We start from the raw sequence: 15,978 nt of genomic DNA on the forward strand, positions 1-15,978 counted from the left end.
TTCTTCCTGCTTTTGCGGGAGGTGGCAAAGGAGGGAGAAGGGACTCCCTCCTTCTCCAGGAGGGAGAAGGGGCTGAAACGGCCAGTCAGTCCCTTCTCCCTCCTTGGGGAAAAGCCCCCAAGAGCGGCGCGCTCTTTAAAGGCTGCGCGGCTCCTACGGCCTTTTCTACGAGGTAGGGGAATTCCCCCAGCTCCTAGAAAAGCCAGCAAAAGCCACGCAGCCGCTTTAAAGAGCGCCCGGCTTTTGCCTGCTTTTGCGGGAGGTGGGGGAATTCCCCCATCTCCCGCAAAAGCCCACAGGAGGGAGAAGGGACGGACTCCGCCAGTCTGTCCCTTCTCCCTCCTTGGGGAAAAGCCTGCTTTCCCCCACTGCCAGCCTCCAAGCCGGGTTGGAGAGTAGCGGGAAGGCGTCGCGTGCCTTCCCGCTGCCCCCCATCCTCTGGGGCTGGCGATGGGGGAAGCGCTGCTTTCCCCCACCGCCAGCCTCCAAGAGCAGACTGCTGGCTTCAGCGGAAGCAACGCGAAGCCTCCGGAGCGCAGGCTTCGGAGGCTTCGCGTTGCTATTGCTGAAGCCAAGGAGCCTGCATTCGCCCCATAACACACACACACATTTCCCCTTCATTTTTGGAAGGGAAAAAGTGTGTCTTATAGGGCGAAAAATACGGTAATACAGCTTTTCTGGGCTTGTAGCACTTCAGATTGAAGTGGGGGAATCGCCTGAATGCTTTCCCTACGTAAGCAAATGCACATAAAAAAGGCATTATGTCCAAGAGAAAGCTAGGCTAGATTCTTGATATGATAACTTTGTATACACAGGAACTGTCCAACCCTCTTCCCAATAATCTGAATAGTGCAATCCAGGCAAAACTGCACTGTTGCTTCTACAGGTAGGATATGAGAGGCGTTACTCCTAACAAGCACTGGCAGATCTAATGCTAAGGTTAAAAAAATTATAAAAAGCAAGATGGTGAGAGGCATGCCTGGGCACAGTTTTATCAAGCCAATGGGGATTGCTGCAATTAAAAGCAGGCCTTTGGAGTGATTTTTGAACTGGTAATTATTGGTCTTTCTGAGAAGCTATGCGGAAAGTGAATGAAGGGGGGAAATCTAGCTGAAGATAGAAGTATGTGAGCACTGTAGGCCCGGTGTTACAGTGACCAGACTGGGGTGTGCTGCTCAGTGTTGCCCTTGCTCTCACTCCTAAACAACTCTTGAGTTTTCCCGAACTAGCCAGGGCAATGGGGTCTTTATGATTTTATTATGGAGGTCTTTAAGCAGAGGCTTGACAACCATATGTCAGGAGTGCTCTGATGGTGTTTCCTGCTTGGCAGGGAGTTGGACTCGATGGCCCTTGTGGTCTCTTCCAACTCTATGATTCTATGAGCAGGGCTGCTTGCGTTTCTTCAAGCCCCAGCTCTTGACATCGCAGGAGCTCAACCATTTTTTTTGTTTTTCAGCAACAGGTCTTAACTTTCAGGACTTGGGGAGAAGTGCTTTAAAGGTATCCCGCCAGAAGACTCATCCTCCCCTGCTCCCAAAGACTCATCCCTTCGCTATCCCAGGGCTTCACAGTCTTTGGATATTTCAGGTGGTCAGCCCCGAGACCAGGAAGGAGAATTACACGGATGGCAGTGCTTTGCATAGACTTGTGTGGGAATCAGCAGGCAATGGAAGATCAGGCAAAGCATTGGTCGTAGGTATCGGAGCAGAAGATGGGAAACCGTTTGAAAGAAGAGCCTTGTGATTTTGCAAAAGCGTAGTCCTAGAAACGGGCTCTGAACCAGATGAAATGGGGAAGGACGGAATATTCTGTAAGATGAGCTGGAAATTGGATGTCTGAACTCCTTTCTGGACATTGCCCTGCAATGTCCCATGTTAATTCTGGCAACAATATTCAGTGGAAAAGTGGGAAGAAGCAACTAGTGGAAGGTTGGGTTTGAGGCAACTGGAAGGAAGCCAGTTCAGAGAATTGGTCCTCAGTCCATTGTTGGCTTAAGGCATGAAGTGACTCTGGGGAAATATTATGGGTGAAGTTGAAAGATGACTGTGTATAGACAGGAGCTGCAGATACGCTCTGGTTACGACCTGGTCTGCCTCACAAGGCTCAACAATGAAACATCCCTTTCAAAAGCTTGGCTTTTGAAATTCGCTCCCCTTTATAACCAAACAAACCTACATTCCTGATTTTGCCTTTACTGATTACAGACTCCCATTTCTTTGCTCCTCACCTTTTGAGTGCAACCCTATTTGCAAAGGAAAACCCATAAAACTAAGGGAAGCGGATGACTTAGACATGCCCCCCCCCCAAACCATCATCGACCACAAGAGAGACCAAAGTAATTCAGTGTAGAAACAGCCTGCTCTGTTCAGCTCTGGGGAGGAACAGAGAAGAGTCCTGAGCCACTTCGCCTTCATGTCGCAACGGTTCATTGCTGGACAGCCTGGATGAGTCAAAACGACCACAAGGCCAAGCTCAGATGGGCACCGGGGACTTGGAAGATGCCCTCGCTGCTCCTCAATGAAGTACCAGGCACACACAGGCACAAGGGAGCCGATGGAGCCTCTGCCTTCACACTGAGACTTCCCAGAGTGACTCTTGGGCCACTTTCAAACCAGTTCGTTCTCTGGTTCGAAGAAGGCGACTAGTAAACAAAGCACCCGTAAGAGTCCCAGCAGCCTCTGGCTTCCAGAAAATGGGCACTTGAGGCAGGCAATGAGTTGCCTATAAGATCTCAAGTCCTCCTAATCCAAAATCTCCCCGCAGTAGTACTTGGAGGCAACCATTGTCCTGGAGTCTGAGCCGCCTTCCAAAGGCTGCCAAGCGACGTCCCGTCAGAACCTGCCGGAATCCATGCGAAGGTTTTTAATCTCCAGCTCCAGCTGTTTGATCTGCACGTCCCGCTGAATCGTCAGTTCGCGGAGCCTCCGGATTTCTTCCTGCTGCCGGTAAAACATCTGCAGCAGCTGGAAAGCAGAGGTTTCACAAGTCACTATGCTATCTATAGCCACCACGATTTTTTTTACCGTCCGATGTCTATTTGAAACTGTATAGATCAGTGGTGGCCAAACTCATGACTCTGGTAAGGCATTTTAAGAGGCCCGGGCAGCCCCAAAGGTGAGGGCAGCTAATTAATTAATTAATTAAAAAATAATTATACCCTGCCCATCTGACTGGGTTGCCCCAGCTTGTGCAGTGCTGAGCAAGCCACAGCCATTGTGAGCAAGCCACTGAGTGCTCCAGAAATAGGAAGGAACGCTCTGATATTTCCCAAGTGCTGGTGAAACATCCTTTTCTGTTTCCAGGGTACCCTGAGCTGCTCCTAATGATGGTGGGTTGTTTAGCTGTAGCCGTGCCAAAACTGATCCCAAGGGTATGATGGGAGAGGTTTCATCTCTCAAGACTAGGGGGAAAGAACTCAGTATATAAGAGGCTTGAGAATTTTACAAGTTTCCCTAAGTATGCCAAAGTTAATGAGCCTTCATTAGTCATTTTAAGATATGCGAGTTCCTCCAAAGGAGTGGTGCCCAAACCTCCCCCTGCCCCATGAACCACTTGAAAATTGGCGAGGGACCTGGCGGACCACTAAATGATTTTTCTGCCTCCTGTAGGAATTGTAATGCACTGTGCTAGATGCTGTAGGATCTTTAATCATCTTTTATTTCTTGCATTGCATTTTGTTGCGTTACAGTTAGAATTCCACGCTGACTTTTTTCTCACTGCTTCCTCCTGCTCACTCTTTTGTGTTGCTAATCCTCTCCACAATATTCAATGGTCTCCCGCCCCGTCACTTCTGACATGTCCCGCTCACCTGCATGGACCATCGGATTCTAAGAACGATGGAGCAGGCGCTGTGCCTGCCGTCCTTAGCAGACACAACACAGACCACATGAATGAAGCTCAGCCGCAGTTTGAAAGCCCCTGCTCTGGAGTACTGAAATTATCTCAGTTCTGGGAGGTGGAATGGCTCTGTATGGGTGTGAGATATGTGCAGGCTGCGTGTGCATGAGCCCCACTGGAGGGCTGGCAGACTGCGAATGTGGGTCTTGGGTTGAAAAATATTAGTGCCCTCCCCGCGGGTGGCGCTGTGGGTTAAACCACAGAGCCTAGGACTTGCCGATCAGAAGGTCGGCGGTTCGAATCCCCGCAACGGGGTGAGCTCCCGTTGCTCGGTCCCTGCTCCTGCCAACCTAGCAGTTCGAAAGCATGTCAAAGTGCAAGTAGATAAATAGGTACCGTTCTGGTGGGAAGGTAAACGGTGTTTCGTTTCTATGCACTGCTCTGGTTCTCCAGAAGCGGCTTAGTCATGCTGGCCACATGACCCGGAAGCTGTACGCCGGCTCCCTCGGCCAATAAAGCGAGATGAGCGCAGCAACCCCAGAGTCGGTCACAACTGGACCTAATGGTCAGGGGTCCCTTTACCTTTACCTTTTACTACCCACCCCAGTAGGGCTGGCCAATATCAGCTTTTCAACATCACAGTGTATTGCCACGATGTTGGAAGAAAAGATGCACTGGCCTCTGCCCATGAGACACCAGGTGAAACCGCCCCAGCTCTCACCTAGAGAGCTGAGGAGGTTTCACCCAGGCTTGCAGGCTGGGACAATGCAGCTTGTTTGCGCAGCTCAGCTGGGGAATCAGGAAGGTTCCCCCTCCCTAGCTGAAACAGCCCCGGTGCTCTCACAGCTTGCCCACAAGCGGGAGAAACATTGGGGCTCCTTTAACTGCTCGCTGCGGGGAGTGGCAACCGTGCTCCCCTCAGCTCAGCAGTTTCACAGAGCCCCCACCCCACCGTCGGCTTGCAGGAGCCAGCGCTGGGCTGGGGTCTCCTTTAACTGCTCAACTGAGGCAAGGGCAGCTGCACACTCCTCAGCTGAGCAGTTTAAATATGCAGAGGGAGGAAAAAGCTGTATTGGTGCCTTGCCCAACTGGGCAAGCCCTCACTCCTTGTACTGCTTTGCACACCCTGAGAAAGGGGACTTTCCTTGCTCTGGACTCCCAGCTAGCCAGTTTCCAGCTTAGGTAAAGGTAAAGGGACCCCTGACCATTAGGTCCAGTCGTGACCGACTCTGGGGTTGCGGCGCTCATCTCGCTTTATTGGCCGAGGGAGCCGGCGTACAGCTTCCGCGTCATGTGGCCAGCATGACTAAGCCGCTTCTGGCGAACCAGAGCAGCACACGGAAACACCGTTTACCTTCCCCTATTTATCTACTTGCACTTTGACGTGCTTTCGAACTGCTAGGTTGGCAGGAGCAGGGACCGAGCAACGGGAGCTCACCCCGTCGTGGGGATTCGAACCGCCGACCTTCTGATCTGCAAGTCCTAGGCTCTGGTTTAACCAGAGCAGCGCATGGAAACACCATTTAGCTTCCCGCCGGAGCGGTAGCACCCACTTTAAGCTGCTTATCTTGACTTGCCAACAAGGCTTCTTCTCTCTGTCAGACAATCATACCTCATTTTCAGTTTTGGGCGGAGGACACTCAAAAACATCAAAGCCGTTTGACAGCCCGATTTTCCTGTCTTCTGGCCCCCTCTCCTCGGCCTTCCAGTACCCCCATCTCTCTTGCACCCTGCTTGGCTTTTCAATGATGTCTGCCACCCTGGTCCGCAGCTGGGCAGGCTCTGTGGCTTCCAGCACTGCCTCCTTCGCAGAGAGTGGTGGCAAAGAGTTCAAGATGACGGAGCCTGGTCTCAGAGACATCAAGACGGGGCCTGCGGGCAACAGGAAGGAGCATTTGGCACAAAAATCAGGAAGATCAGAGGATTTCAGAACAGACTCTGAAGACTCACAGAGGTTTTTAGAGTCAAGCCAGTGAATGACAGAAAGAAGCAGATTTCACTCATTCCAGTAATGAAGCCTGTGAGGACTGATATACAGTGGTATCTCGGGTTAAGTACTTAATTCGTTCTGGAGGTCCGTTCTTAACCTGAAACTGTTCTTAACCTGAAGCACCACTTTAGCTAATGAGGCCTCCCACTGCCACCAGAGCACAATTTCGGTTCTCATCCTGAAGCAAAGTTCTTAACCCGAGGTACTATTTCTATTTTAGCAGAGTCTTTAGCCTGAAGTGTATGCAACCCAAGGTACCACTGTACTCTGCACTAGAGAAAGTACACACGACTAGGGCTTTTCAGATTTTCAACATTGTGACGTATCACCAGCCAAACATTGTGATATAGTGATACACTGCGATGTTGAAAAGCGGAGGGAGGAACAAGCTGCATTGGGCCTAGCCCCATGAGGCACCAGAGTGAATCTGCCTCAGCTCTGTCGGCGGAGCAGCAGCTGTTTCACCCCAGCACCTCACAGGACCAAAGCTGATGCAGCTCGTTCTTCCACACACTGGGCCACAGGCGTAAGAGAAAGTCCCTCTGCCGCCAATGCTTGGCACACTGAGGGAAGAACAAGCTGCATCGGCCCCAGCAGCTCGCTCCTCCCTCAGTTTGAGGGCCAAAGCGCAATGGGGCCCTCAACCGGTGCCGGTACAGTGTGGGTGAAGGTGCCATTGCGCTCTTGCCCTCAAACAGGTCCTGGGTGATGTATCAATACATAGTTTTTTTTCTCTCATTTTGCCCAATTTCTTTGGCTAGGCCAAAAGAGAATGATTCTTCCACGCACCAGAGCTCCAAGGACTCAAGCCTTGGAGACTTAAGAGACTCAAGCCTTAAGAGACTGCCTCAGGTGACCATTACACATTCACTGCAGCAGTGCAGAGCCTACATTTCTGTAGCTTCATGTCTCAACGTTGCTCATGCTTAAAGCAGGGGCAGGGAATCTCTAGACCATGAGCCAAATTTGGCTTGCTAGGCCTCCTTCGGCCCATGAGGTTGTTTCTCCTAAACCACATCTGCCTGCCCGATATCTGTCATCCACTGATGTCCAGTGTTGGGTAGGTACCAACATGGCTACAGAGGAACAACTGAGTGTATGATGAGCTCCTTAGCAGCAGCAAGGTGTGCTTGTAGAATTGCAAGGGATCACTAGGGTCATCTAGTCCAACCCCCTACAATACAGGAATGTTTTGTCCGCCATGGGGCTCGAAACCACAACCCTGAGGTTAAGAGTCTCATGCTCGACCGACGGAGCTATCCGAGCAGTTCTCAGTTACACCAAGTGGTTTCAACAGAAAGCACTTGTCACTATGGGAACAGCAAAGCCAGGCAGGAGGTGGGGAGGAGAGTGAGAAATATGGGAGGTTGGCGCTTGATGGGCATCTTGCGCAGGGTCCCCGCTCAAACCTAGCAATGCTCCTACAGGTGTGTCGCTCACCTGATCCTCTAGTTCTGCCATTAACACGATGCAGACCAGAGAGACATCATTTTGATTCAGGCCCTTTGGGTCCCACTGACCTTTATTACTGCCGCTTAGCCATTCTTGTGCCGTCAGGGCTGGCTGGGCTCCAGCTGTCATCGGGTAGATGTCTTCCTGGTACGATTCAGACTGCAGAGAGATACCAGAGCACACTGGCTTACGTCTGAGCAAGTGCCCCCCCCCCCAGCCCTGTTTAGAAACCACCCGGAGAAAGCCAGGAGAGATTCACTCACCCGACGCGGAACTATCATAGACACTGGCTCTATCATGTACTTGGCTGGGATCAGTTTGTAGAATCGGAAGATCTCGCAGGAAGAGACATCCAGTCCCCTCTTTGGCATGAAACCTAAAGACAGGGGAAGCGGGGAGAAGTGTTATGGCAATGTGAAACTAGACATGCACTGGCCAACACTGCTAATAAAACTGGCAATTACCACAATCCCATTATGCAAATCTGTGGTGTGACTGCATTCGGAATACTGTGAACAGATCTCGCCGCTTGACCTCCAAAAGCTGGAAAAGGTTCAGGGAAGTGCAGCTAAAATGACTGAGGCATTGATAAAACTAACAATGGCCACTAGCCATGATGGTCATGTTCTGTCTCTACTGCTGGAGGCAGTACGTTTCTGAATACAGTGGACGCTCGGGTTGCAAACTTGATCCGTGTGGTATACACGTTCGCAACCCACAGTAGCGCGTCTGCGCACGCACAGGTTGCGATTCGGCGCTTCTGCGCATGCGCAAAGTGCAATTTAGTGCTTCTGCGCATCCGCCGAAACCTAGAAGTAACCCATTCCGGTACTTCTGGGTTTTGGCGGGTCCATAACCCGAAAATGCGCAATCTGAAGTGTCTGTAACCCAAGGTATGACTTACCACTTGTGAGGAAGCACAAGTACAGAGCTCCATTTCTGGTTACAAGTTTCCCACAACATCTAGTTGGCCACTGCAAAAGCAGAATGCTGGACTAGATGGGCCACCGATTGAGGGAGGCACTTACGAGATCCTTAACATGGGGCTTAAAACTCCAGCTGCTCCTCTTCCTCTACAAACATGCAGGGAGACTTGTAGAGGGGGGAAACTGAGAGCAGGGAGTGGGGTTGGCCTCTTATGTTTTTACCTCCCATCCAGCACTGACAACATTGTCTTTCTCCAACCATCACAGAATACACTGCTTCCCTCTCTGTGCAATTTTTTTCTCTCCCATCCAACTCCTCTTAAACGTTGCTGCCTCTGGCTCCAACCTGATGTGAGATCACCAGGGAACAAGTTGGAAAACTCTCCTGTCTCTTTAACAGCCACTCCATTTTTCTCTGCTGGTCTCGCTGCCTCACCCTTCGTTTGCTTTGCGGCAAAATCTACAGTAGCAAGTGGGAAGTGGCTTGCGTCAGAAAAAGCCCAGAGCTACTGTTGAGAAGTGTTGGGATGCAACTCAGCTTGCAGTGGAGGCTGATGTGTTTGCTTGGGAAAGCGTGGGTGGAAGATCCTGTTTTAGACTGTCCTTTCCAACCTACGTAATTGGTGCTGACCTTCTCTCAGGCGTTAGACCTCTCAGGGTTGCTGATCTCATTTCCTAGGGCTTGTTGAATTTTTCAACTTCCAAATTCCAAAATGAGGGGTTCTGAAAAGCTGCAGCATGAGTTGGGGATTCAAAAGATATTTTGGCTACATTAATATAATTTAGAATCACAGAACTGTAGAGTTGGAAGGGATTCAGAGGATCATCCGTATTGCAGGAATATGCAGCTGTCCCATTTGGGGATCGAACCTGCGACCTTGGCATTATCAGCACCATGCTCTAATCTACTGAGCTATTCAGTTTTGCTTGGGAAGTAAAACTGTGTAAAACTGCATAGTAATCATTAAAAATGACCAAGTACGTGTAGCTATTATTATTGTTATTATTATTATTGGGCATTGACTGACATTTTCAGAAGGTAAAATTAAAATTCTTTGGTTTTCCAAAAGCAGTTTTTGTGCCTCTTCACCAAACATAGACGGACCAAGCTAAACATTGTCTGATCACAAAAAGAATCGCGGGTTTGAATTCCTCACACCCAAAAGCATATTTTTAAGACCCTCTCACTGAAGAAATTTGCAAAAATTAAATTCCCCCCCTAAAATGACACACCCTACTCATTTCCTCCTCCTCTGCTTTTCTCCTTGAGAGGAGAGACATCCTTTGTGTCTCTCCTGCTCAAATGCGAGAGCAAGCACGGCTCAGGGCACCTCCACCTTAGACACACAGAACCAGGATCTTTTCTCTCAAACATGCATTTCCTGTAATAAAAGCAACTTTCTTATTTTCCTAAACTCAGTGTCTCCATGTAATTATATCCAGGGCAAAGTGTGCTCTTCCAACAGAGATTCAGTATTAACGTCTGTGGAGCGTTTTAACTAGAAAATGCCAACAGCTACAACCTCCTCCTCTGCAGTTGGGGGGGGGGCTGTTTAAAGAGACTGAGGATTTGGCTGGGCTATAGCCAAGCAATCCCTCCCCTTTGCACCCCCAGAGAAGGAGGTCTGCTAGTTGGAACAGAAAATGGTTGCTCTATGGTGCAGTTTCATATTCAGATAGAAGCTTCATGCACACCATGTGTTTAAAGCCCAGTTAAAAGACACTGCTTCTCCCCTGGGAACTCTGCTGGGAATTGTAGCTTTGTGAAGAGCTAAACTACAGTTCCCAGGATTATTGGGGGGGGGAGCCTTGTATGCTTTGTATGCTGTGTACACAGCTAAAGAGTGGGGGGGGGGAGAGAAAAGAAAGGCCTCTTAGAATGGTATTTTTGAACAGCCTGAAGTAAAGCAATAGTTCTCTGATGAAATTCCCTCGAAAAGGAAGCGGCGAAAGGAAGAACCTCAGCCACATTGCACAGCTGTGACAAAACTGAAGGGAAGGAGGAACAGACCGAGGCCCGTTATCTTCCCATGACCAGCTGCCTCTTGCCCTATCGGTTGTTCACGGACACCCCTTTATCGCACATCACCAGCAATGAAAATGGCTGCAAGCTCACCGATTCCTTTCTGGGGCAAAGGGGAGCGGTACTCCATCAGGTAATTTAGGTATGGCTTCTCCGAACTTATCTCGTAGTACCTGATGTTCCCGTCGCCCTAGAGATAATGGAAGAGACAAGAGGGCAGTGTTGTATCCAAGAGAAGGGTGTGCTTGGCTCCCGACACACCATTTGGGCGAAGAGATTTCATGGTCCCCAGCTAAAGAATCCTGCCACCGTTCTTAACGCGCTCAAATGCCCGTTCCACGTGGAGAGCGGTTTCAACAGCCAGGCCTGGGAATCTAGTTATTGCAAAAGTTTTATTTATAGTCTTGCCCACATACTTAAGACTCTGTAGCAAGGGCAAGGACTCACCTTGCCCAGCACATACAGCATGTGTGTGTCCGAGTCATAGAAAGGAAACAAGAGACCCGAGGAACCGTCCATATCCTCCTCTACTAAAGGCACGGAAAGGTCACCCTGCGTGAGGAAACCAGAAACTACAGCTATAAAGTGGCAAAACACAACAAGAACAACAAATGCAGTTCCAGAAGGATTTAGAGCAGGGGCCGCCAACCTTTTGGGGCCACTGGGGACATAGGGCATTTGCACCAGTCACAAAATGGCTGCTGTGGGGGCCTGGCATAAAACAAAATGGCTGCCACATCTAAAAGAGCAGGGAAAGTGACACAAAATGGCGCAGGCATGCCATGCCCCACATCAGCCACTGTTGTACTCTGTCACAGAGAGAAGCTCTTTGCACATCTCTGTTCATAATTGCTTTGATTTGTTTGTTTGCTTGCTTGCCGTCCATCTGGCTGGGTTGCCCCAGCCACTCTGGGCGGCTCCCAACAAAAAAATAATAATACTAAAAGCACAATACAACACCACACACTAAAAGCTTCCCTGAACAGGGCTGCCTTCAGATGTCTTTTAAAAAGCACATAGCTGTTTATTGATACTATATTTGAATGAGCTTTAAAGATTTAGTGTGTGCGCACGGCCTAAACAGCAGAGAGAGACAGAGCTAAAGTGTTGATCTGTGATGGAACCATTAGCGTGGCGGGTGCCTGAAGTGATTTGCTGAGCAACTCACCTGATCCCATAGTGCAATTTGCCTGTTGTTCCACCTCGATGTCCCCGTGGAGAGCAGCTTTTTCATGTTTCCTAGAAACAAAACTTTATTCACTCTGTGAGACTTGTTGTTTGCTTCCTGCAAGAAGACACGGCGTGTTACTCAGAGGAAATCAAGCACACCAAATGCTGCTTCTTGAAAACCCTCCACCATCAAAATTCACAGCATTCGCTTATCTCCCTGTACAGCTGATGCAGCAATACAGTGGTACCTCGGGTTACATACGCTTCAGGTTACAGACTCCGCTAACCCAGAAATAGTACCTCGGGTTAAGAACTTTGCTTCAGGATGAGAACAGAAATCGTGCTCCAGCGGTGCAGCAGCAGCAGCAGGAAGCCCCATTAGCTAAAGTGGTGCTTCAGGTTAAGAACGGACCTCCGGAACGAACTAAGTACTTAACCTGAGGTACCACTGTATATTATTTCGAAGCCATACCAGACTAATTTAAGGTAGACTGTCAAGGCAGGGCTTGTCAGGCCTCTTGGGGAACGCCAGTGCGCTCCTGGGGAACGATCACATTACACACCAACTGATGAATCATCTGAGCTAGAAAACTACCTGTCCTCTTAAAGGCTTCTCTTGCGTATTCCACTTAAATCAGCAGTGTGTAGCACAGGCCTTGGGACACAGAAACACTTCACAGGAGCAATGAAGAGGGTAACTGGGAATCAGGACCCCAGGTAGATAAGTGACAGGAGCAAGCCAGCAGTAAATCACACCCTGCCTGTTGAAGTTAACTCTTTATTAGCAAGAACAGGATTTGCACAGACTTGGCTGAGCGTCAAGTCTAATGAGCACAGCAGCTCATCCCCAGTAGTTCTTGCCCCATGGATCAATTGCCCAGACTAAAGGTTCCTGTCTCCCCACAGCCATCTAAGTCTCCTTTCCAGGTTTCCCTCCCCTAAACAATCGGAGACTGCACCTGCATGCCTTGTTCTTCCCACTTCATGCCTCTTCTGGTTCTGGGAGACTAGGGAGGAGGCTAGCTTGTTGCAGCACAAGGGGAAGACATCCTTGCTCTTATCAGCTTCCATTTCTGATCCTGGACTTCTCTCAGCCACAGACTGTCTAAGCACACTGTTACGCCTTTAGCTTCTGACACCAGCTCTTCCCAATCTTCTCCCTCTGATTACTCGTCATCGTCCCACCACTCCCTAAGCTCTCAGCCTTCTTCCCTGTGTAGTTCCCTCCCACTGTTCCTCTGAGTCCAACCAGTCCAGGACAATGCATCAGGCTGGACGCTGAATAATGAGGGGGGTACCATATTTTTCACTCGATAGGGCACACCTGACCATAAGGCGCACCTACTTTTTTGGGGGGGGAGGGGGGAATTCAAGAAAAAAAAATGCGGCTCTTGGGGGCTTTTGCGGGAGGTGGGGGAAGTGAGAGAGCCTCGCTCTGTCCCTTCCCCCACCTCCCGCAAAAGCCAGGGATAGCCGTGCAAAGCCTCCTCAGGGCAGCGGGATGAAGGCTCACCGTTGCCCTGCGGAGGATTTGCAGGCTACCCCAGAAGCGCTTTCTCCCACCGCCAGCCCCAAAGAACAGGTCGGGGCTGGCAGGGGAAGCCCAGGTTCCCTGCCCCTCAGCCCCAGGGACCACACATTTGCTCCATAAGACGTACAGACATTTCTCCTTAGATTTTAAGAGGGGAAAAGTGTGTGTTATGGAGCGAAAAATACGGTACTTTAGAAATGAACTGAATGGCCTATGACTGACTTCTGCCTCCCTCAAAATGTGGTGATTATGGTGCAAAATAACGGGCGTAGCCCCAAGGTGGCCTTCGGGGAGGGACATTGGGCCCACCAACCCATCTAAGATTGAAACTCCTCACCTGAAAGATAAGGTAACTGCAAGCAGTCAAGTGACAATCTTAATGTCATGGACGGCAGCCGAGTCACCTTCCCACTCCTAAACTGCCTATATCAAGCTAGGCGGACAGCCCATCAGATGTGAAAGAGAGTTGTGATTCCAATTCAGAATCAATTCATCATTATTCAGGAGAAGGAGAAGCTAACTTTGAAAGTGCTGCCCAGCTACAGAACAGAATAAGGCTGTAAAGGACAGCAGCTCTGGTTTATGTCCCCAGATGTAAACCTGGTGTAGGATCTAAGCTAGATCTTCTGCTCTAGACCCTGCTGTTTCAGAGAAAGATGCACCCCACCTTCTGGCCTGCAGACCTATCCGTCTCCTGTGCACAGGTGAGAACATCCTTTTAGCCATCTAAAACAAACAGCAAGCGGTCTTCCCGTGTGGCACTAATCAATCTCATCAGCCCTGCATACCTGTAAGAGAGTTCCTGCTCGTGGGTCAATGACCCTTATTTTCCTGTCCCTGCAGGCCGTGGCCAAGAGGCTCCCGTCTGTGTTGAACGACATGGAAAGAATAACGTCCGTGTGGAAGTGGATTGTCTTCACCGGGGTCTGAATTACAGACTCTTTGGTCTCAAGGTTCCAGATCATGATCTGAAGGCAAAGAGAGGTGCGTTGGTGAATGTTTCCCGAGCTCCCCACCCCCCACAGTGCAGACAATGCACAAAAAGAACAATGACTACTCCCAACGCTATGCAACTTGGACAAATTGCACACAGCACATTTCCATGATTTTCCCTGTTCAGCTTGACTGGGCAAAATCTATGCAGCTTCTTCTAGCCACGGGGAAGAACAGGAGGCTGCATGGGGTGCAAATGCTCCAGCCCCTGAACACTGAAAACTATATCCAGCAATCATAGAATCATAGAATCATAGAATCATAGAGTTGGAAGAGACCACAAGGGCCATCGAGTCCAACCCCCTGCCAAGCAAGAAACACCATCAGAGCACTCCTGACATATGGTTGTCAAGCCTCTGCTTAAAGACCTCCAAAGAAGGAGACTCCACCACACTCCTTGGCAGCAAATTCCACTGTCGAACAGCTCTTACTGTCAGGAAGTTCTTCCTAATGTTTCGGTGGAATCTTCTTTCTTGTAGTTTGGATCCATTGCTCCGTGTCCGCTTCTCTGGAGCAGCAGAAAACAACCTTTCTCCCTCCTCTATGTGACATCCTTTTATATATTTGAACATGGCTATCATATCACCCCTTAACCTCCTCTTCTCCAGGCTAAACATGCCCAGCTCCCTTAGCCGTTCCTCATAAGGCATCGTTTCCAGGCCTTTGACCATTTTGGTTGCCCTCCTCTGGACACGTTCCAGTTTGTCAGTGTCCTTCTTGAACTGTGGTGCCCAGAACTGGACACAGTACTCCAGGTGAAGTCTGACCAGAGCAGAATACAGTGGCACTATTACTTCCCATGATCTAGAATGAATCTGGCTTGTGAAGTTTCAGGAGACATCACCACCCACTTTTACTTCATTCCTTTGCAACCATTAAGGACTAGAAAATCCCAATTTGTTGCTGGCTTTGATGAAGATCGAGGTTCTTATTTCACATGGATAGTTCAGCTGGTTAGAGCGTGGTGTTGATAATGCCAACGTTGCAGGTTTGATCTTTATATGGGACAGCTGCATGTTCCTGCATGGCAGGGATTGGACTAGAATCACTAGATGATCTTCAGGGTCCCTTCCAACTCTACAATTCTGCACCTGAATTCTGCAACCAATACCACATTCTGTGGTCTTGCAGAACTGTGGCATATTTATTTGCAATTCAGGCTTATATGGTGTTTTGCACAAATAACAACAACATGCCACACACATACATACACATAATGTAAAGAAACAAGTTGTGGGAACATCCTGCTAGGCAATTCTGGGCCAGCCTATCCATTCCCCGCCCCCCCCCCCCCCCGCATTTTTACCCCTCTCTTGCTTTGTGTTCTCTTTTTTTTTTTTTAATAATATTTATTAAAATTTTGAAAGTTACAGAAAGGAAAAAGAAAAAAGGTAAACATAACAAAACCATACAATACAATATAGAAACAAAAATATTACATATGCATAACAAAAATAAAACAAAAACAATTAAAAAACAAACAAAAAACACAACCTATACTTTCAATTATTAACTTTCTTTTACTTGTTTCAGCGACCTCCTCACACCTCCCTTTTTTTGTATTCCACTTCGATTAATTGTTTCAGCAAATCCTTTCCTTCTTCCTCAAACTTCTGTCCTATCATTTAACTTAACCAATTCTAACATTATTTTTTCCTTTAATCCAATTACAATCTATTATACTTAATTCTTTATAACATTTCTGCTAAGGCCATGTAACTTCATTCCAACATCCTTCTAACATTCATTAATTTTACAGTGTTTCTGTAAGTAGTCTTTAAATTTCTTCCAATCTTCCTCCACCGACTCTTCTCCCTGGTCTCGGATTCTGCCAGTCATTTCCGCCAGTTCCATGTAGTCCATCACCTTCATCTGCCATTCTTCCCGGGTGGGTAGATCTTGGCTTTGTGTTCTCTATGCATGCTGGGAGTAGACTGTGGCCACCATGTTTTGGAAGGCAGGAAGTAACTATGAGGCAAAATCCTCTAGTTTGGCAGAGGGTTATATCCTCTCATTCATTTCACACACCTCAGATACTCTGCCCAAGACGCCCCCC

General features: G+C 48.9%; 1 protein-coding gene across 3 annotated transcripts in view; it reads right to left on the reverse strand.

The window, feature by feature from the left end:
- Positions 1-1,377: 1,377 nt before the first annotated feature.
- CORO2A (coronin 2A) overlaps positions 1,378-15,978 on the reverse strand; it is a 59,372-nt gene continuing 44,771 nt past the window's right edge. For all 3 annotated transcript variants that reach the window (XM_081845192.1, XM_081845191.1, XM_081845193.1), the window contains exons 5-12: positions 13,718-13,897; positions 11,397-11,513; positions 10,676-10,780; positions 10,322-10,418; positions 7,543-7,655; positions 7,348-7,438; positions 5,450-5,709; positions 1,378-2,963 (exon numbers count right to left, since the gene is read on the reverse strand). In XM_081845192.1, coding sequence (XP_081701318.1) covers positions 2,832-2,963; positions 5,450-5,709; positions 7,348-7,438; positions 7,543-7,655; positions 10,322-10,418; positions 10,676-10,780; positions 11,397-11,513; positions 13,718-13,897 — 1,095 coding nt within the window. In that variant the 3' untranslated portion in view covers positions 1,378-2,831. The remainder of the gene's footprint in view (positions 2,964-5,449; positions 5,710-7,347; positions 7,439-7,542; positions 7,656-10,321; positions 10,419-10,675; positions 10,781-11,396; positions 11,514-13,717; positions 13,898-15,978) is intronic.

The sequence above is a fragment of the Podarcis erhardii genome, assembly GCF_964252035.2.
Source record: "Podarcis erhardii genome assembly, chromosome: 17".
NCBI lineage: Eukaryota > Metazoa > Chordata > Lepidosauria > Squamata > Lacertidae > Podarcis > Podarcis erhardii.